General features: G+C 31.2%; 1 protein-coding gene across 1 annotated transcript; it reads left to right on the plus strand.

Moving 5' to 3' along the window:
* Window positions 1-658: 658 nt before the first annotated feature.
* LOC132733812 (tetranectin-like protein) lies at window positions 659-14,333 on the plus strand. Its single transcript, XM_060720502.1, has 8 exons — window positions 659-677; window positions 3,140-3,188; window positions 4,971-5,015; window positions 5,558-5,686; window positions 6,319-6,410; window positions 6,738-6,825; window positions 9,193-9,409; window positions 14,249-14,333. Coding segments are annotated over exons 2-8 (597 nt in total). The 5' UTR covers window positions 659-677; window positions 3,140-3,163; the 3' UTR covers window positions 14,250-14,333.
* The last annotated feature ends 9,018 nt before the right edge of the window (window positions 14,334-23,351 follow it).

Below are 23,351 nucleotides of genomic sequence, written 5' to 3' on the forward strand. Positions count from 1 at the left end.
ATATTTAAATACCACGTGTGCACGCGATGGCTACCACGTGCGCACGCTATGTCTACTACGTGCGCACGTATTAGTAGTAACTGTTGCGTGCGCACGTATTAGTAGTAGCGTGCGCACGTAGTAGCTATAGCGTGCGCACGTAGTAGCTATCGCAGTCGCACGTGATAGATAAAATATTTCTAATGTCCCCCATCGCGTGCGCACATGATAGATAAAATATTTCTGGATCCCTCTATGCCACCTTAAGCATCTTATATTAGATGAAAATTACTTAAGGAGTTTTACAATTTGTATAAATTATCATGACGTGATCTTGTCATATATAATAATTTATTTATTGCAAGAATAGTTGTTTTGCATATGAATTTAAAAGCAAAAGAAAAGGGTAGATTATTTTTATATTTAGCTGTCTTTTTACGTGATGACATCGTTCCACATCGACGAACAAGCTTATAATATTATTTCAAAATTATGCTTGTAGATGCTTAACCATGATAATTTGTTAAATTATCTTGCGAGTGTTAAACGTGATACACAACTATATGACATTTATCCAGTCGCACGGAAAAAGGGGGAGTACTCATACACAATTTACTTGTAAAAATCATTATCTTGAATAAGGGAAATAACTCGTGTGGCCTTGTTAAAGTTTTAACTGGCGAAACAAATATTTTCAGGTATTGTCAATTTATTTGTTTTCTTATAAAACCTATTTTACTAATCATTAAATCGGAACAGTATAAAAGACTTGAGTCTTTGAGCAATCCGAACCATATCATTTCTGTTATAAAATAGATTAACTATTAGGAACCAAAACACGGAAAGGTCTTATTAAAATAGAACCGTTACCAGTGTTCGTGAGATATCAAAATCCTCAATGTTATTTGTTTCGTTTCGTTTCGTTTTCGTTTTTACACATAAACTGGAATTTTGAGAATCATATTCTGTCAGCAGTTTCCCTTTAATCACAAACTGTTTCCATTTTAATATCAGTATTTTACCCCTGATTCAGAAAAAAACATGTTAAGAACGAAAACTAAAGAAAACACTCCACAGTATCAAAAATCGTCTATGGTATACGCGGGTATATCTTTAGCTAATAAGATGATAAGTTCATTTATTTTTGCTAGCCAATTAAAAATTTTGAATTTTAATTCAATAAACAGTCGTAACATTTTGTATAAGATTTCATCAGATTTATATCAAACATTTTTTGGCATAACGAAACGTTTAGAAGTATCTTTTCATATGAGGTAACTTAAAATATGGTAAAAAAGGAGGTAAGGATACATGCAGATTCCTATATAACAATAAAATTGCCTTTTCACGCATGGTCACTCTATTCTCATATTTTCATAATGATTCCAAATATGGTTGTGCGTACAAAATACATTCAATGTAAATAATTTCAGAAAAGTAAAGTAATATTTAGGAAAAAAAAAACATATTTTCTAAAGAGGGTAAATTTAAATCAATTTATTGCTACTGAAGTCAACTTTTGAACAAGTTAGGCTTTCATTTTGTTGTTTTTCTTATAAACTATAATGCTTGTAAACTACTAATGCATTTTGTATTTAGCGGATAAGGGATTTTATGTATATATCCACAGATGAATCACAATGCTAATTGCGGCTGTGATTATTTTCTTTCGTTGCTGATTTCAAAAGAATTGATCGAAAAAAGTGTTTGTTTGTGGTCGTTTTACATCATAACGTGTAAACATTGTCTGTGTATAGTATTTTAGCTTATTTTCGATCATTTTCTTTGTCGTTATGTCGGATGTTTGACACACCAAAACCAACACCAACAGATAAATCTCAAAGAAGAGTGCATCAATTTTATTTCTATAGCGATATTTATCATCAAATATATTCTTATTCACATATGCTGGCATGAACAACCTATGTACATAAAACAACTATATTTAACTTTAAAACCCCATCCCAGACAACTTGTTAAGTTGTCTCGGTTATTTTGATAATTTTGCTAAATTTTAGTGGCCCATTATAACATCTCATAGGACTTTGCGCAATATGCACATAGTTATCGATGGGTCAAACGTACATGTATTTGCTTTACGCCCATTTTTGTTTGTTCATTTGGTTTTCATCCAGTTATAGTCTAATTTTCAAAAATAAAGGAAAACCAAGTGATGAATCTATGATTACTTGCAGTTGATGTTGACGTTAGTATTTTCTATATTTAGTTATAATTTCCCTTTTTTATGTTTTTTATTTTTATAGAGCAGTAGTACGGAATGATTTATGTTTTAATGTATTGTAAAATTGTTTATATTTGTACAATAATTGTACAAGTAAAAAAAGTATCTGTTCTATATAACGCAAATGGCGAAACGTCAAAATATATGCACCATCGTGCAATACCATTTTACAGAGTCGCAAAAGCGACAGGGTACGTGAAAAAACTGTAAATTTAAGTTGTTTCATCGTTGTTACTTTCACGATGTCTTCAATGGGCTTTTGTATTGTTTAATTACTTTCAAATTATAGAAATATTGTTAAAATAATCGTTTGGTGTATTTATGTTTTTGTATGTTATATTTATATTGTATATATTTCTGTTGTCTTGGCCATCATGAAGTTATTGTAAATGATCAAACACATTATTCCTGCCGATTTAGCCAAATAAACTGTCCTGTTTAAGTATTAATTCAATTCAATTCAATGAATAAGACAAGAAAGGAATATTGACCAATGAATAAATTTTCGGGTAGGAATCTAACAAGTTTATACAAAGACAAAACATCTGACAAAACAACTCTAATATGGACATTCGATATATGCCTTCTTTCTTCTTTGATTGTCTTTATTTTCAATTTTTAAGAGTACATTTCTACTGTAGATTTCTAAACTATCATTTATCATAAATATAAATAACGTCATACAATCTTTATGTCTACATTTAAATCAATGTACGAACAACAATGTAAACATAACGTATTTACGATTGAGATATTAATTAAGATAGGTAAAATTAATTACACTTAAATAGCTACCGGCTTCATAAATTATTTTTTAAAGATAAGATCTCCAATAACTTCAATTTAATTAGGAAAATATTTTTTGTATGTAATACACAACATTTGAATACATGAATTTATTCTTTTTCTGTGATTTAGACATATGAGAAAACAATTATAACAATGGCAATGAAAATGAGGATTTATGGTATGTATATGTTTATATTTTATTTGTACTAACTTATTTACAAGGATAGGGTAATTTTACAGATGTCTACTTTTTTCAAACTAGTATTTCTTTAAATATTCTGTGATTTTAGATACATATGTAAGTGCCAAAAGCCATATTCTTTCTCCAGGTTTTGTAAACCAAATATCAGCAGCCATTTTTCTGATATCAAAATAACTTTAATTTTTGTCAGGAATGAAAGCTATTAGCGTAAAATAATTTCTTTATCTATTCCTTTTATAACAAGTAAATTGATTATTACAAAATGATATTCTAAATGTATAAATCATTGATATCTAATATCAACAAAGACTGAAGTTGGACGATTGAAATATGCCTAGTATTAATTACGCGTTTCAGAACTTCTTTTAATAATCTTAGAATTCAAACAAGTAGATATGATAGGAACAGAATGGAAAGACAGATAATGCAAACTATATCAAAGCTCTGAGATTGAAGACGAATATCATTTTATTCTAATGCAATGCTGACCATGATTAAAGAATTCGATTTATATTTATCAAACGTCATTTTATCATAGACCTAGTATGTACATATGTACAAATTGAAAGATTTATTATTGTGTTACATTTAATACCAACAATTACAAAACGTTTTCTGTGTAATACTATAAGTTGTAATGTATAACGAGATACATATAAATGTGTAAGTGAAATTAAATTTTCTTCTTCTTCATAACAAGGACAAATAATAATAAAATGATACTCGTCTTCTAAATCATGCAAGTTACATAATATACAAAAAAATTCATTTCTATGTATCCTATTTTTTTCCAAATATGTAAGTGTGAATAAGTGAAGTAAACATTTGCTGGATTTAAGAGCAGCCAATTGCAGGTTTGAAATTCGATTTAAGTAACTGACATATATTATCCAATGTTTTAACTTTTTATGACAGTAAAACGTGTTACGGGTAATTTGAAATACTGCTATCCTGTTGGATAGAAGTGATTTCAAGCACTAATTATTATAAAACAGACTCTGAAATAGCGAATCCATCATTAGTACTTTGTCATTATAAGTACGTTTGCAATTACCTTAACATTTAGCCGTCTGAGCGTAACTGAATATATTCATGTGACCAGTGAAGGCCATTACCAGCCGGCACAACCGTGTCACCTTCATATTGTGCATATTTTAAATTGCCCCAAAGATAAATGTTTTTTTTTCAGATTATGCGTGTATATTCAACAATATTTTTAAAATAATTAACGTGGTAAGGGTTAAAATTATCTTGTAAGATTTCAACCGTAGCTTAATTAAAGGTCCATTTTGCCCCGAAAATGTTTTATTTTTTTATTTCTTAAAAGCTTTTTGGTGTTCTGTTAAAAATTCAAAAATGTTTCTCATTGGCCAATTATCTGGAAATATTTCTTTTGCTTTTTTTTGTTACAGTACAGTATAGTGATAAGGAATTTAGTATATTGTATGGAAGTCAAAGTGTTGTTTACATTATACTACCTTAATGGTATAAAGCCTACTTTCCTTAGGTGACAGTCATCTTACATACTCTGAAACTTTTATTTAAACGTTATAAATATCCTATTTACCCATTCTAAAGAAGGAAAAGTCTATTCATTCCTGAGGCAAAATGTACCTTCAAGGATTGTTACTAAGTTAATTATAAATCTTTTGTTATTCTTCATGCATGTAATCATGTATGAATTCATGTATGTACTTAGTTACTAAGGTTGCATGTATTATAAGCGTTAGTGACGTGCAATAAATATTCGTATTTCAGGTTGTCTGCTGGTCGCGGCTGTATGTCTCACCTTTACTAACGCTGGTAAGTCAGAGCCTACATGTATAAGATTTTAATTTATTTTCTTTTTTAAAGCTTAACTAAGTGAAACAATAAGACATATGAAAATTACAATAAAATCTATAATAAGTTTGAAAATTTTAAACTATGTGATTGAATTGACAATAATGTGTTTGAAATGAACGCAACATTGTAAATAATTCTTTAAATCTATTCTCGTTGAGAATAGGAAACATATTAATCTAGTATTATGTTATCATATCCTAAATTCTATTAAGATTATACATTTAACGAGCCAATATGTAGCAAAAATAATTAAGCAAACTAATAAATCATCACATTGAAATAACTGCTAATAACCAATTCATAGCCATGTCTACGAACATTGCGGACAACCCTCGTATACATGTATGTTAAACTCTAAAACTGTCATATGTGTCAGTAAACTGTCTTTATGTATGGCACTAATTAAATTTTCACCAAAATCTGTATCACTGTTCAGGACACAGCATTATATTGTCATCTGTAAACAATAAAATATCTCAATAATTCTGGTTCAATTTTAGCGGAACCGGAGCTCCCAACGGGTACGACTGCATGGCCGGAGATTTGTCGTGTAATGGCACTGTACAAAACGTGTGACGATGTATCCTTCCGTGTAGCGTGCAGCTATTTGTGTGCGGATGCCGCAGCAAGTAAGTGCTTCATAAGGATTGCAGGAAAAAAAAATATTTATTAAATTCTCAATCATTTTTTGAATTAGTATACACACATAAATCATTTAACGCCACATACTCCAAAACAAACGAAAAGCAAAATATGATCTCGGAAAGTAATGGATAGTTGTTTTTCCGAGATTTTGTCGGAACAGACATGTATAGCAATTCTACTGTGATATGGCATTTATTTATTTTATTTATTTTATTTATTTATTTATTTATTAATTTATTTATTTATTTATTTTATTTATTTATTTATTTTATTTATTTAGGAGGATACTATTACTGTACAGATGCGGATGTCTGTAAAACCTTTTTGAAAATATTTTCATTTTAAGCAACATTTAAGATATCATTGTTAAAAATATAAAGTTTGAAATATGTACATTAACATAAGTATATGGTCTTTTTTATCAACTCATACAATTACGATCTAACTATAATTGTAATAATTCATTCGTAGATTCAGTGTTGACAAGTAGTTTTCTACATACATGATGCACTAAGAAATCTGACCGAGAAGTGATATATCACAAACAATTACTGAGAAACTGATAGACAAGTGATATATGACAAAAATATAATCAAAATATTTATTCATATTACAGGTTGTATAAGCAAGAATATGATATATATACCGTCTAAGGGAAAATGTTATGGAATGACAGTGACGGCCCAAAACTTATGGGCATTTGCTTGGGTAAGATGTTTGTAAAATACTTTTTAGATTACTTAAGAAAAATACATAGACAAGACTGTTTTCAATGAAATAACATGAACAATTTTCACGGACATTAAATATGTATATCTTGAATTTTTGGTTAGTTTCAAGAACAAATCATATTTAAGACTCGTCTGGCGAATAATCCAACCTCACTTTATAAAAATTAAATTTGTTTGTGGTACCAAAGTGAGCAGAATATATTTCATGATTTTTTATTGTTATCATTGAAATTAATAAAACTGCAATTGAGGTATAAAACCTTTAATGATACTAATTGATGGATTTTTACATATTTTATTTTAGGATTCCTGTGAATGGTATGGAACTACTTTGGCCACACTTAAGGACGCTAAAGACGCAGAGGTGTTGGCGTATTTGAAGACTAAAGTCGGTAAGTTTATCTCCAGTTTTAAGACAGTGATTATTAAGGGCAAAATGTCTAAAAACAAAAAAAGTGAAGTTCTTTCATAGATTTTATTGCAAATCACTTATTGACAGGGACATATCTGCTAAGGATAATGAAACAAATATGCTCAGAATTAAAATTAAAAATCGATTTTTGTGTCATTCTTAGCCAAATTGAAGTAAAAAATGTTCAAACGCTTTACATTTTTGGGTCATTTTGCAGAATATTAATGATGTTTCTGGAACATTGGGATTACGAAATATTCTGAAAATTTGCACACAAGTTATTGATATAGGCCTACATCAAAATGTACATTAATCTCGGGAAAAATATTTCTAGTCTTGTCATGCTGGAAAAAACATACAAAAACTCTAAGAGTAAATTTTTCATCAAAAATACAGAAAATACAATCCAGAGCATTACTCACATAGAATCTTCTTTTGTTTAATTTAACACTTTAATAAAGTTTCAATGGATCTACATTGTGACAAAAGAAAAGAAAATAAATATAGAAATTATGTAAATTTCTTGATGAAGCATTCGCATTTTTTTTGTTTAAAAACAATTCAAGAATTGAGATATAGATTGTTTCCAGCAATTTATGTATACATTATATGTGTGATTTGCGTTTTTGGCATACTTCAATTGATTTATGGACGATGTACATATATTGCCAAAGGCAATGGTTTGCCGACAACTACATTACCAATTTGAATTGAATTGAGAAAATTTGAATTGAATTGAGAAAACCGTTCTCTAGTGATTTATTTTATAAGCCGGACTCAAGATTCAAATTATTATATTTGGTAATGTAAACATGACGTTTTTTGCTATATACCAACACATACATACAATGATAAAATAAAACTTAACAACAATTGTATTGATAAATATATCAACAGAAAATATTTTGCATATAGTCAAAATAAGAGAGAAAAGGAAGATAGAAAACAAGGATGATGGACTTGTATCAAGTTTTTGACATACTAAATCACTGCCAAAAATAGCTCAAATATTACATGAAATTATTGAATTTAGGACGCATGTTGTCATTGGTACTCTGCAATATTTCAGCAAATTTATAAACACTAGGTCTGTTACGATAATATTTCGTCCAGTACTGTTTAGGTTTCTTTATAAGCATTACAAATAAATACAAAATGAAATTCGTCCTCTATATCACGTGAATTACACATAAGACATGATTATTTCACTCTCGTCCAAATTATATTCAAGGATATATGAGCCGCGTCATGACAAAACCAACATAATGGGTTTGCGACCAGCATGGATCCAGACCAGCCTGCGCATCCGCGCAGTCTGTTGAGGATCCATGCTGTTCGCTATCAGTTTCTCTACTTGTTATAGGGTTTGTAAGCGAACAGCATGGATCCCGATCAGACTGTGCGGATGCGCAGGCTGGTCTGGATCCATGCTGGTCGCAAACCCATTATGTTGGTTTTGTCATGACGCGGCTCAATTATACTATATACATGTATATTCGTGAATGACTAAACTTGAAACTGGTATTCTGCGTATAGATTATTTTTGATATTTATGTTGAAACTCATTCGAAAATATATACCAACAGGTCACTGGATGCATAATAAGGAATTCCGCAATATATTAAGCCAATATGTGATGCAACACAAGGCTGCCTTCTCGGCTTCCGTTAGTTTTACCCAAAAGGACCCGGCACAGTGTTGGGATAGTGTAAAAAAAGTAATTCTAGAAAAGAAATTATACTTTATATATAATATATAGTCTATATATTATACAGTATATACAATATATATATTTTTTTTAAAATTACTTTTTACACTATCCCAACACTGTGCTGGGTCCCTGTGGTTTTACCCATGCCGGAAATTTCATCTGGCATTGGGGTGCCAGACTAGTCGCGTGCTGTACAATGACATTATAGATTGACGTAATTTTAACGTTATGAATAAGGTTAAATTTCATACACTGTTGTAAGAAAATAGTTACGGTTGTAATGACATTAGACATTTATTTCCATGGAAAATTGTTTTATTAAGGTAAAGAGTTTAAAATTTAATGGCGTATGCTAGAATATGCAAGTCAAATATCTGACATATGTTTGCAGTTCGTATCGGATATTCCGCAAACCGCAAACATAATTATGACAGATATTACATTATTGGTCAGATCATTTAAATTAATACGAGGACTATACAAAAGTTTTTCGTGAACGTTCATTTCATATGTCGAATATAACGTGGGAAAACTGCAGTAAATATGCTGCAGATTTTCTATACTTACTTGTGTTAAAGACACTTGACATATAAACCTCGTTTTAAAGAAAAACGTACAGTTTTATTTTTCCTACAGGTAATACGCAGTCAAAGATTATAGTTGGAGCAATAAATGTTGGAAAAAGTGACGAATGGGTACATGTAGATGGTACGTTAGTGGACAATTCGTTTTGGGTTTCCAGTAAACCTACTGGTCAATCCAAAGTAAATTGCATGCATTCCGACACTGGGAGTCAATATAAACAAAATAATGACGATTGTGGTCAGAACAGAGGTTTTGTTTGCGAATTTTGGTAGGCATTATTTCTTTTATAAACATTTTATACATTATCATGTACTGAGAAGCGCCATTTTAAACATTATCATGTACTGAGAAGCGTCATTTTATATATTATCATGTACTGAGAAGCGCCATTTTATACATTATCATGTACTGACAAGCGTCATTTTATATATTATCATGTACTGAGAAGCGCCATTTTATACATTATCATGTACTGAGAAGCGCCATTTTATATATTACCATGCACTGACACGCGTCATTTTATATATTATCATGTACTGAGAAGCGCCATTTTATATATTATCATGTACTGACAAGCGTCATTTTATATATTATCATGTACTGAGAAGCGCCATTTTATATGTTATCATGTACTGAGAAGCGCCATTTTATATATTATCATGTACTGAGAAGCGCCATTTTATATATTATCATGTACTGAGAAGCGCCATTTTATATATTATCATGTACTGAGAAGCGCCATTTTATATATTATCATGTACTGAGAAGCGCCATTTTATATATTATCATGTACTGAGAAGCGCCATTTTATATATTATCATGTACTGAGAAGCGCCATTTTATACATTATCATGTACTGACAAGCGTCATTTTATATATTACCATGCACTGACAAGCGTCATTTTATATATTATCATGTACTGAGAAGCGCCATTTTATACATTATCATGTACTGAGAAGCGCCATTTTATATATTACCATGCACTGACAAGCGCCATTTTATATATTATCATGTACTGAGAAGCGCCATTTTAATATATTACCATGCACTGACACGCGTCATTTTATATATTATCATGTACTGAGAAGCGCCATTTTTATATATTATCATGTACTGAGAAGCGCCATTTTATATATTACCATGCACTGACAAGCGTCATTTTATATATTATCATGTACTGACAAGCGCCATTTTATATATTATCATGTACTGACAAGCGTCATTTTATACATTATCATGTACTGAGAAGCGCCATTTTATATATTACCATGCACTGACACGCGTCATTTTATATATTATCATGTACTGAGAAGCGCCATTTTATATATAATCATGTATTGACAAGCGTCATTCTATATATTATCATGCACTGACACGCGTCATTTTATATATTATCATGTACTGAGAAGCGCCATTTTATATATTATCATGTACTGGCAAGCGTCATTTTATATACTATCCTGTATTGACAAGCGCCATTTTATATATTACCATGCACTGACAAGCGCCATTTTATATATTATCATGTACTGACAAGCGTCATTTTATATATTATCATGTACTGAGAAGCGCCATTTTATATATTACCATGCACTGACACGCGTCATTTTATATATTATCATGTACTGAGAAGCGCCATTTTATATATTATCATGTACTGACAAGCGTCATTTTATACATTATCATGTACTGACAAGCGTCCATTTTATATATTATCATGTACTGAGAAGCGCCATTTTATATATTATCATGTACTGACACGCGTCATTTTATACATTATCATGTACTGACAAGCGTCATTTTATACATTATCATGTACTGAGAAGCGCCATTTTATATATTATCATGTACTGACAAGCGTCATTTTATATATTATCATGTACTGACAAGCGTCATTTTATACATTATCATGTACTGAGAAGCGTCATTTTATACATTATCATGTACTGACAAGCGTAATTTTATATATTATCATGTACTGAGAAGCGCCATTTTATATATTACCATGCACTGACACGCGTCATTTTATATATTATCATGTACTGACAAGCGTCATTTTATATATTATCATGTACTGACAAAGCGCCATTTTATACATTATCATGTACTGAGAAGCGTCATTTTATATATTATCATGTACTGAGAAGCGCCATTTTATACATTATCATGTACTGTACTGAGAAGCGCCATTTTATATATTATCATGTACTGACAAGCGTCATTTTATATATTATCATGTACTGAGAAGCGCCATTTTTATATATTATCATGTACTGACAAGCGTCATTTTATATATTATCATGTACTGACAAGCGCCATTTTATATATCATCCTGTACTGACAAGCGCCATTTTAATATATTGTCATGTACTGACAAGCGTCATTTTATATATCATCCTGTACTGACACGCGTCATTTTATATATTATCATGTACTGACATGCGTCATTTTATATATTATCATGTACTGACAAGCGTCATTTTATATATTATCATGTACTGACAAGCGTCATTTTATACATTAGCATGTACTGACAAGCGTCATTTATATATTATCATGTACTGACAAGCGTCATTTTTATACATTATCATGTACTGACAAGCGTCATTTTTATATTATCATGTACTGAGAAGCGCCATTTTATATATTATCATGTACTGACAAGTTTCATTTTATATATTATCATGTACTAAGAAGCGCCATTTTATATATCATCCTGTATTGACAAGCGTCATTTTATACATTATCATGTACTGAGAAGCGCCATTTTATATATCATCCTGTACTGACAAGCGTCATTTTATATATTATCATGTACTGAGAAGCGCCATTTTATATATTATCATGTACTGACACGCGTCATTTTATATATTATCATGCACTGACACGCGTCATTTTATATATTATCATGTACTGACAAGCGTCATTTTATACATTATCATGTACTGAGAAGCGCCATTTTATATATTACCATGCACTGACACGCGTCATTTTATATATTATCATGTACTGAGAAGCGCCATTTTATATATTATCATGTACTGACAAGCGTCATTTTATATATTATCATGTACTGAGAAGCGCCATTTTATATATTATCATGTACTGGCAAGCGTCATTTTATACATTATCATGTATTGGATGCGCCATTTTATACATGATCATGTATTGACAAGCGTCATTTTATATATTATCATGTACTGACAAGCGTCATTTTATACATTATCATGTACTGAGAAGCGCCATTTTATACATTATCATGTACTGACAAGCGTCATTTTATACATTATCATGTACTGAGAAGCGCCATTTTATGTATTATCATGTACTGACACGCGTCATTTTATATATTATCATGTACTGACAAGCGTCATTTTATACATTATCATGTACTGAGAAGCGCCATTTTATATATTACCATGCACTGACACGCGTCATTTTATATATTATGTACTGAGAAGCGCCATTTTATATATTATCATGTACTGACAAGCGTCATTTTATATATTATCATGTACTGAGAAGCGCCATTTTATATATTATCATGTACTGGCAAGCGTCATTTTATACATTATCATGTATTGAGAAGCGCCATTTTATACATGATCATGTATTGACAAGCGTCATTTTATATATTATCATGTACTGACAAGCGTCATTTTATACATTATCATGTACTGAGGAGCGCCATTTTATACATTATCATGTACTGACAAGCGCCATTTTATACATTATCATGTACTGACAAGCGTCATTTTATATATCATGCACTGACAATCGTCATTTTATATATTATCATGTACTGACAAGCGCCATTTTATACATTATCATGTACTGAGAAGCGCCATTTTATATCTTATCATGTACTGACAAGCGTCATTTTATAAATCATGTACTGACAAGCGTCATTTTATATATTATTATGTACTGACAAGCGCCGTTTTATATATTATCATGTACTGACAAGCGTCATTTTATATATCATCCTGTATTGACAATCGCCATTTTATATATCATCCTGTATTGACAAGCGTCATTTTATACATTATCATGTACTGACAAGCGTTATTTTATATATCATCCTGTACTGACAAGCGTCATTTTATATATTATCATGTACTGACAAGTGTCATTTTATAAATTATCATGTACTGACACGCGTCATTTTATATATCATCCTGTACTGACAAGCGTCATTTTATATATTATCATATACTGACAAGTGTCATTTTATAAACTATCATGTACTGACAGGTGTCATTTTATAAATTATCATGTACTGACAAGCGTCATTTTATATATCATCCTGTACTGACAAGCGCCATTAAATAAAATGATCATGCACTGACAAGCGTCGTTTTAAACATTATCATGTATTGACAAGTGTCATTTATATATCATCCTGTACCGACAAGCGCCATTTTATAAATTATCATGTACTGACAAGCGTCATTTATATATCATCCTGTACTGACAAGCGCCATTTTATACATTATCATGTACTGACAAGCGCCATTTTATACATTAGTATGTATTGACAAGCGTCATTTTATATATTATCATGTACTGACAAGCGTCATTTTATATATCATCCTGTACTGACAAGCGCCATTTTATACATTATCATGTACTGACAAGCGCCATTTTATACATTAGTATGTATTGACAAGCGTCATTTTATATTATCATGCACTGACAAGCGTCAATTTTATATATCATCCTGTATTGACAAGCGTCATTTTATATATTATCATTTACTGACAAGCCTCATTTAATACATTATCATGTACTGACAAGCGTCATTTTATACATTATCATGTACTGACAAGCGTTATTTAATATATTATTATGCACTGACAAGCGTCATTTTTATATGTTGTCATGTATTGAAAAACACCTTTAATAGATTAATATTACTTAAAATCAGAACGTTTTGCTTTTTGCGCACAAAAAATTAAGATGTCGCTTTCTTTATTATTTTCTTTGTAAAATTTTCAATCTGTCTTAAGGTTTGACTTGTCCCTTTTTTCTTTCGCATTTTGACATTGCTTTCTGATACATAAAGAGATAATGATGTATTTATGCATATCTTATTTTACATTTCAGATTTGATTATCTTCAGAAACCACCAATGTAACAATGCTTACAGTTTAATGTAATAATGTTTAAATAAAATCTGATCAAAACATTATTCCTTTGTAGTTTTCTTTATATACTCGTATATGCATATTTGACTCTGCAGATGTGTTTTCCCCATCTAATCATTGGGTACAAACAAATTTTTACATTTTGGCAAATTTACATTTTGGTAAATTTCGGTGCAGTATCACGCAGTGATCACTTAATTGCGAATAAATATTGCCGTAAAAATAAGTATCCCGGGATTAGATGGGAAAAACCCACATTTGCCGTTTTCCGGATAACATCTACTATTCTGTCATGTAATCGTCCATTTCCTAAAAAGATAGTTTTTAAGAAAAAAAAACATGGGGCATACATTTTTAAATCCCCAACAATATATTGCTATACTCAGCTCTTTTCTGCAGTGTATGTTTACCTATCTAATCTAATGCACTCTGGAGTGTTCATGGTATTTACTGATGAACAACAAATCAATGTCTACCAACATTACGTTAAGATACTAGTAGCCAGATACTGATTTTCACAGAAATAATCATATTTCTTTTCTTTCTTTTGGATTGACTGGTTAATTATAACGCTATAATAAACAAATAAAATAGAGAAAAACAGACTCCCTAAAGAAAGCCCAATACGTCAAAATTGAAAATGTTGCAGACAAGGTTTAATTGAGACTGTTCTTGGACGGTACTGGAAGGCGCAATTTACCGTCCACACTTTTCAGTGTCTCATCTTTCATCTCAGTGAGTGTATTGTTAACTATCATATAAATAGCCGTGTATATATCGTGAATTCTGTGAACATTATGAAGTACTGGACTGTGCCATATAGATAGATGTGCGAATTTATAGGTTCAATTTCCGATTCGGTGTCATGTAAATGCAAACTATTTCATTTTAACATCGACTGAACCAATGACTTTCTAAATATTTAGAGACGTGCTCTGTAACACCGCACTTTTGCGTCACTACCTCAAAGCGCTTTACGTTCTTTGGGAACTGACCTCAAAGTGCGTTACACAGGTACATATGCAATTTTTAAGGTCGAACATAATCGACCGCACTTTGAGGTTAGTAAAAATAAAACAATCAAATCATGATTTTTTCTCAAGCAATATTAAAGGGAGATATCATTTTTATATTAATAAATCTTAGTTCTTTCTCTGTTGAATGTTGTTGAAAATGAATTCGGTCGGAGCTAACTGCCTTCACTAGGAAAAAACAAAACATTCCAGATGGCTGCATAAATGGGCACCAAATTATTAGTTAAATTATTTCATTGCACTGTGATGTATCTAAGAATTGATCGGTATCTTGAACTCTTTTTGTAAGCATTAAAAACCAAAGTAGTAACTAACAAGGAAACCAAATAATTCTGGTTAATGAAAATAATACATATTACAGAGATAGTGTGACAAAATTAAAATCATGTCAGCTCAAATTTCCTATTTATTATTAGAGAGTTAGTGCATTGTCATTTGCAGAAGCACGTAGGCGCATTTAATCCCAAGCCCTCAGGGCAAAGTATTAAGTCCGAGGGCCTCTGCAGATGATAATGCAGGAACGAATGTGCACTTGCGATATTTTTCAAAGAAGTATACGTCTGATATCTCTGATATATACATCAAGTTCGTTATAAAGAAACCATTTTGTCATGCTTAACGCGTACAAGTGTGCTGACATTTGATATAATTACCCCTCACTATTTTTCTTATGTTTTGTACCATATGACTAAAAATCTGTACTTTTCACAGTATGAATCTGAAAAATAAAAACCCATAGAAACCGTGTCCCAATATAATATTTGTTCGGGATACAAAAAATATGTAGGTTTGTGAGCAACTGCAAAAATATCATCCCTCGTAAAAATACTGTTACCCTCTGGTAAGACCCCCAAAAATTTAATACTAGTATGCAATGTGTCAACTTCTTTGTAATCAAAAGCGCCCAAGATCTCTGAGCCATACAGTAAAATCGGTATTACCAAACTTCAAACAGTTCTAATTTTGTTTTTATATTAAATTGATGATGATGGTATGTTTTAAAGCTTTTTTTTAGACAGAGCCTTTGTTGCTACTTTAAGGTCACAAGTATATGACAATTTTACTCCCAAATAAATGAAGGTTCATCATTAATATTAACATTAAAATGTTCAGTAGTTTTACGCCTTTTAAACATATACTTTAGTTACAGCAACATTGATTTTCAGACCCCACTCACAGGAATACCTTGAAATTGAGTTAATTTAAGTTTGTAGTCTTTCTATATCTGTTGTAAGCAAAACAATATTATCTTTAGATAACCATATGCACATGTATTCAGATAACATCTCTATATCTCTTGGTGACATTTGCTCAATGTCAATACACTGTTCAATATCTTTTATAAATATTATAAAAAAACAAGGGTGATAATGTCTTTTCTTGTTTTAAGCCAATGGCACAGTCAATTTTGTATTTACTTTAAACAAAAATTTACAGATGGATATAAAATATATTGACAATTGAATAGTTAAAAGTTAACAACTGATACCGCAGTCTATCAATTTCATCATTAACTGAATAAACTGCTTTTTCATAATCTATGATTTATATGCAATATAATTTTTCATTTATATTCCAAAGCTTTTTTTTTTATTAAAAGAACGCAGTATAATAATGCATCAGTGGTAGACCGTCCCTAGAGTATCATACAACACACTTCTGAAGCAATTTTTTATGATTAAACATCAAATGAACTTACTAAAAATGTTAAAATCTTAAAATCGTTTTTGAGCAAAAAAATAATTGGTTGGGGAAAACAACAAATCAAAATAACTATTTCTAATAAATGGATAAATTTTGAGAATGGTTTACGTTAATTAACACTGTTCAGTCATTTCCAGAAAATACAGAAATTTCTGTCTCTGTTTTATGAGCAAGCTATTAAAGGAAAACGTGTTATATATTTTTTCTATTTTATCAAATCTGTACAGATGTGGTCAGCTTAAAATATGTTTATAAATATCATTTCCTATATAAGATAGAAAAGAGTTCCAATATGATTCTATGGGTCTGAACTGTGGGGTTCAAATTGAACAAAATTGTTTTAGAAATTGTTCATAATTTTGCCTGTAATAGATATATGTGTGTAAAACAATCAACTGCAAATGCATCAGTTATTGTAGTTTCCATTGTACATAACTACTGCTACAAGAAGCCTAGTATATTGGTTTAAGATATTAAACTTACCTAATGATCTTTATGTTAAAAAGTGTTATAATATTTTTATGCTACTTATATATGATAAAAATGGAATGAAATATTGGTCTTCTGATATTAAACATTTATTAAGATAGGAAAGATATATAACAACCCAAGTTTTTAGATTAAAAACTAATTACTATGGTTTTGGCAGAATTTTGTCCAATGGCTGGATATGTATTCCGGATAATCGGAAATACATATAGTATAATGATTACAATATGACTAAAAGCCCATATAGCTGATCACACTCCGGACAATCGGAAGTGAATTTAACTAAAGCCCATATAGCTGATCACCCTCGGACAATCGGAAGTGAATTTTACTAAAGCCCATATGGCTGATTACAATCCGGACAGTCGGAAGTGAGTTTTACTAAAGCCCATATGGCTGATTACACTCCGGACAGTAGGAAGTGAATTTTTATATTTTGAAAAAGAGACAACGTGCTGGCAAATGCCATGCCTTAAACATATGTTGTAATGATATAATGACTGACTGATACATATATTATTAGTTATAAAGATCGTTGACAGGTTATATGGCCCTATATAAACGGCTATTTGTAAATATAACCCAAGCCGTTAGGCGAGGGTTATATTGCAAACAGCCGTTTATATACGGCCATATAACCTGTCAACAATCTTTATAACGAATTTATAATACAGCAAGCATCATTTTGTGGAGAAAAAGTAAGATATCGACAGCAGCCGTGTATATAAAACTATATAAACGTCACGATTATCCAATGAAAAGCGACGTTACAAACGTGCAGTATTATAAAATGTCATATACAAGAATGTTGATTTCACTCCGGACACTCGGAAGAGAAATAACAAATAACAGAAACTAACTTAATATTACTAAATAATAATGTCTGTAAGCACTTGTCTCAAATTTCAACAGTCACATTGTAAATACAGCCATGACGTTTTGTTTCAATGAAATACATCCATGATGAAAGCTCTTCATAGATACATCTGAAAATATGAATTAAGAAATCACAACACAGGCAGAAATCATTAGGGATGGATAGGGTGGGTTTTGATCGTTTAAATTAAACATTATGATGTGAAAATACTCAACAAACTGAAAAAACAGCCGTTACCTTTCAAGAGACACCTGACTTCAAAAGGGAGGAAACTAGTATAACCCAATGAACATTAAAATAGGACATGATTATCTCCCCTCTAATAAGAAAGCATTATTAAAATACAAAATTTCGCATAATGCCAATTATTAAGATAGGAAAGATATATAACAACCCAAGTTTTAGATTAAAAACTAATTACTATGGTTTTGGCAGAATTTTGTCCAATGGCTGGATATGTATTCCGGATAATCGGAAATACATATAGTATAATGATTACAATATGACTAAAAGCCCATATAGCTGATCACACTACGGACAATCGGAAGTGAATTTTACTAAAGCCCATATTGCTGATTACATTCCGGACAGTCGGAAGTGAATTTTTATATTTTGAAAAAGAGACAACGTGTTGGCAAATGCCATGACACGAGTAAATCAAGATGCACAAGTGTCCCCAACGAATCTCCTTGGACTAGCTTGTCATTCCCTGAAAATTCCAGAAACTGATTTTATACAATTTATGGATGGATGAGATTATTTACATTTTAAACATTTATGTTGGTATTTAAATTTTGGGCAAAAACCTTTATTATTAAATTCAAAGCAAGGCTTCAAGGTTACTGGCTGAATTGCTGATTGACTGGTGCTGTCAAACATAGCATCCATAATTCAATGTCAATAACTGCCCAACTTGAAGAAGGATGTTTCGACTTACGGAGCCTGAATTGCTCATCATATGTTAACCACCCAGACTTATGTCTCTTAGATGCCATACGAATTGTGTGCATATAATGCAAAAGTTGCTTAGCTTGGTCCGGGTGACGGTCTGTGTAAATATACATGAAAATTAAAAAAACAGTCTGTCCACTGTTCTATTGAAACAACTTGTTGTTGGTTAGATTTTTTTGGAAGAACTGAAATCTTATCGTTACTAAATGAAATATGTAGTTCTTGATCTTTTTTTGAGCTACTTGAAAGAAGTTGAGAAAGTTCAATAAATTCTCCATTCCAAATTTTCTGTTTTAAATTATCTGAAACATGGAGAGAAATATCAGAAGAAACAGAATTAAAGTTACCGTATGTGTGTGGTTCAAATAATGGCTGAGGTTCCAAGGGTGGCTGAGGCTGCAGTTGTTGCTCCATAGGTAGTTGAGGCTGCAGTTGTTCCGGAGGTTGCTCAATGCGTAGATGTGACTGTGGTTGCAGGGCACCAGGAAACTGCATCATGTATTGCGCCTGAGCTCCTGATGAAGGATACAATGTACTTGTAGGAATAAATTGTTGTTGCTGGTGTAGAATTTGCTGTGGCATGGTCGAAACAGATGGTTGATTTAATGAAACTGGCATTTGATGAAAATTCATGTGTTGTGGTTCAGCTTGAGGGTACATGCCTACATGGGGGTATCTTGTGCTTGTTGCAAGCTGACCATGTCATGGAAGTTTGCCCTGTGCTGTGGTCCTGGTTGGGAAGGTGGAACATGCCTAGGGTGAGAATGTGAACGGGTCTGGTTTCTCATATTATCAACCTGTTGCCTAAGATTTCCACGACGATGTGAGACATCTCTTCCAAGTGGCATATTGAAAGATATGAAATCAAAATAAATGTTATGATAACTACAAGTTCAATAAATGTTATAAAAACCTCCATTTAATGTGCACATCGCATAACACATTATAAATCTGAATAGAAGCCCATTTGGCATACAATATTATTAATGGACCTAAGGAAGTCAAAAATTAAATACATATTAATTTACTTTAAAGTAACTATATTAATCATACAGAATTTATTGATTATTAAAATTGATGCCCATTTGGCATAAAACATTTTTGTTTTGTAATTTTAGATATATCTTGAAAAAGAATTATACTGTTAACTCCAAATATATAGATTCATACAAATAATATATTTAGATCTATATATATAAATATCTATATACATGTATAAATAAAATGATAAAACCCCCATTTTGGAATTTATAACAAATTTTGACTGTACGCACATATGGCGTATTGGCAAGTCAAAAATAAAAGAATAAATTATAACTCGTTAAGTCAGGCGCATCATACAAATATATGTGAACAAAAAATCCATTTGGCATGATAAAAAAGGCCCACTTGGCACAAATTATTATTATTATTTTTTGCACGCCCATATGGCGAATGGCAAGTCAAACATAAGAACATATATTTATAATTCCGAAAATCGAAAATATCATGCAAATATATGCATACAAAAACCCATTTGGCATACTGTACAGGCCCATTTGGCACACACAACTTTTGACTGCGCGCCCATATGGCGTATTGGCAAGTCAAACATTAGTGCATATATTTATAACTCCGGAATGAAATATTGGTCTTCTGATATTAAACATTTATTACTATATACATATACGCGTACAAATGGTTTTGGATCTGTTTGGAAAATCAGGGTGTTGACGATAAGAAATTTTCCATAAAATTGTTAGTTTAATAAAGACAGAAGTGGGATTACAAATTAAATCAAAGTACAATTCATATTCATTGTATAAATATAAGTTTATATATGAGACACATTTATCTGTTGTTTTAATTCTTTAATTAAGGAATGCATTTGCAAAACTACGCATACTGAAATGACCAATTTTCAATCACAACCTAAGTTCAAACACCTTCTTAATTCTGTAGCTCTGTTCTCATGTCTGACTAAATTACATAACGTCACATGTTGTATTAACTTCAACACTTGCAGGAATGCCATACTTGATGAAAAACAATAAGAAACTGTTTGCTTTAAGTGACACAATCAATTTCAACTATGTCAAATTAGTCACTTGTTTAAAATAGGGATAAAATTTTTCCAAGCGCATTAAATCTTTTATAAAGTATTGGCTACAGAGTTTTACTATTTACCTCAGTCTTATGTGTATTTAAAACATTTATTTATATGATGAAACACTAAGTATTCATCAGACTTTACATAGGGGTCCTTATTAATGAAATCATAAATTGTTATCAATTTTTTTTATGTGATGATTGCAGAATAAATCTATTGTAAGCGATACCAGCTGGCAGATCTAGACAAGTTTCCATATTTGGTAATATTATAAAGTAGGAAAAGTTAAGTGACTGTAATGATTGGATGCATTTATCATTTTGCACCTCAATTACCGTACACCTTAAACTGCCCTTTTTATACACATTAACAGTAGTCATACCAATGCATTGTACTGTACATATGTTATAACATTTAGTAAACGTTTTTTTTTTAATCTTGAAAAAACTGTTGAATCTTGAACAAATTCTTCAGTGGTGATTACCCTGCTGTTTGAATTTCGGTTAAAATATTCCTGGCAGTGAGTGGGTCATATCCTTTTTATTGTTTTTCTAAGAAAGATCAAGACATCTTGAAAATGTACCAACCTTAAAATGAATAAATGTTGATAGATGCATTTATAGCTAAAAAAAGTGAAAGCAAACTTTTCTCTTCCATTTATTATCGGCTAAAACAGCTTAACTAAATAAATATTGGTTGTTCCGGAATATTTCATCAAATGATTTTAATATTAAAAAAGGCAGAAACATACATGAAGAGAGATATGACCGTATATGTAACTTATGTGAGGTTCCAGTAGAAACAGAATATGAGCCAAGTCACGACAAAAACAACGTAATGCGTTTGCGACCAGCATGGATCCAGATCAGCCTGCGCATCCGCGCAGTCTGATCAGGATCCATGCTGTTCGCTATCAGTTTCTCTACTTGTAATAGGGTTTGTAAGCGAACAGCATGGATCCTGATCAGTCTGCGCGTATGGGCAGGCTGGTCTGGATCCATGCTGGTCGCAAACGCATTACGTTAGTTTTGTCGTGACACTTACATTTACATTCATAGCCTATGAAAAATTGAGAATAAAATACTTACCAAGCAACGATTTGTACATAACTTTAATATCTTAATGATCTGTCAAGCTGAAAATATAATAAATAATTTGGCAAACTTTGTGTTAAGTGCTTTTCAACAACAACAACAACAACAACAATAATAACAACAACAACAAGAAGAACGATTATTAAGTGTTATAACTTAAAATTGTGTAATGACTTAATATCAAGAGGTCTGCCATGATATAGATAGTAACAAGATTTTACTTAAACATAATTTTACTTGTACAATATTTCACTCCATGTAAATGTATTGATATGTATGCAGTATATGTTGTTTTGAACTATAGGTCTTGTATCAATAAACGTTTTGTCATTGTCAATGATGTACTGGTGATACAAATGATGATGATATACTGTTGATGGTGATGATGATGATGATGATGATGATGATAATGATGATAATGATAATGATGATTAAAATAATGACATGCTGATAATGATCATGATAATTACTGGTGGTGATGATGATGATGATGATGATGCTTTTTTCAGATGATGACGATTTATGATATATTGGTGTTGTTGTTAATGACAATAGGGATGATGTATTGATGTTGATGATCTATTGATGATAATGATGATGTTCTGATAATGGTGATGATGAAGATTCCCCCTAATAATATGCAATTTGCAATATTGAACTTGTGTCGCGCCTAGCCTAATTTATCAATTGGCGTAGATTCAGTAAATGATTTACAATATGAATTCAACTTATTTTTCGCGTAACTCAAAAGATGTTTAACATAGAGTCATAAAACTTTACAGGACTGTTGGCCAGCTTGTGTGTCTTGGACTTTGCTTGTTTTC

This window comes from Ruditapes philippinarum, unplaced genomic scaffold (genome assembly GCF_026571515.1).
Source record: "Ruditapes philippinarum isolate M1 unplaced genomic scaffold, ASM2657151v2 ctg1680_1_1_1_1, whole genome shotgun sequence".
NCBI lineage: Eukaryota > Metazoa > Mollusca > Bivalvia > Venerida > Veneridae > Ruditapes > Ruditapes philippinarum.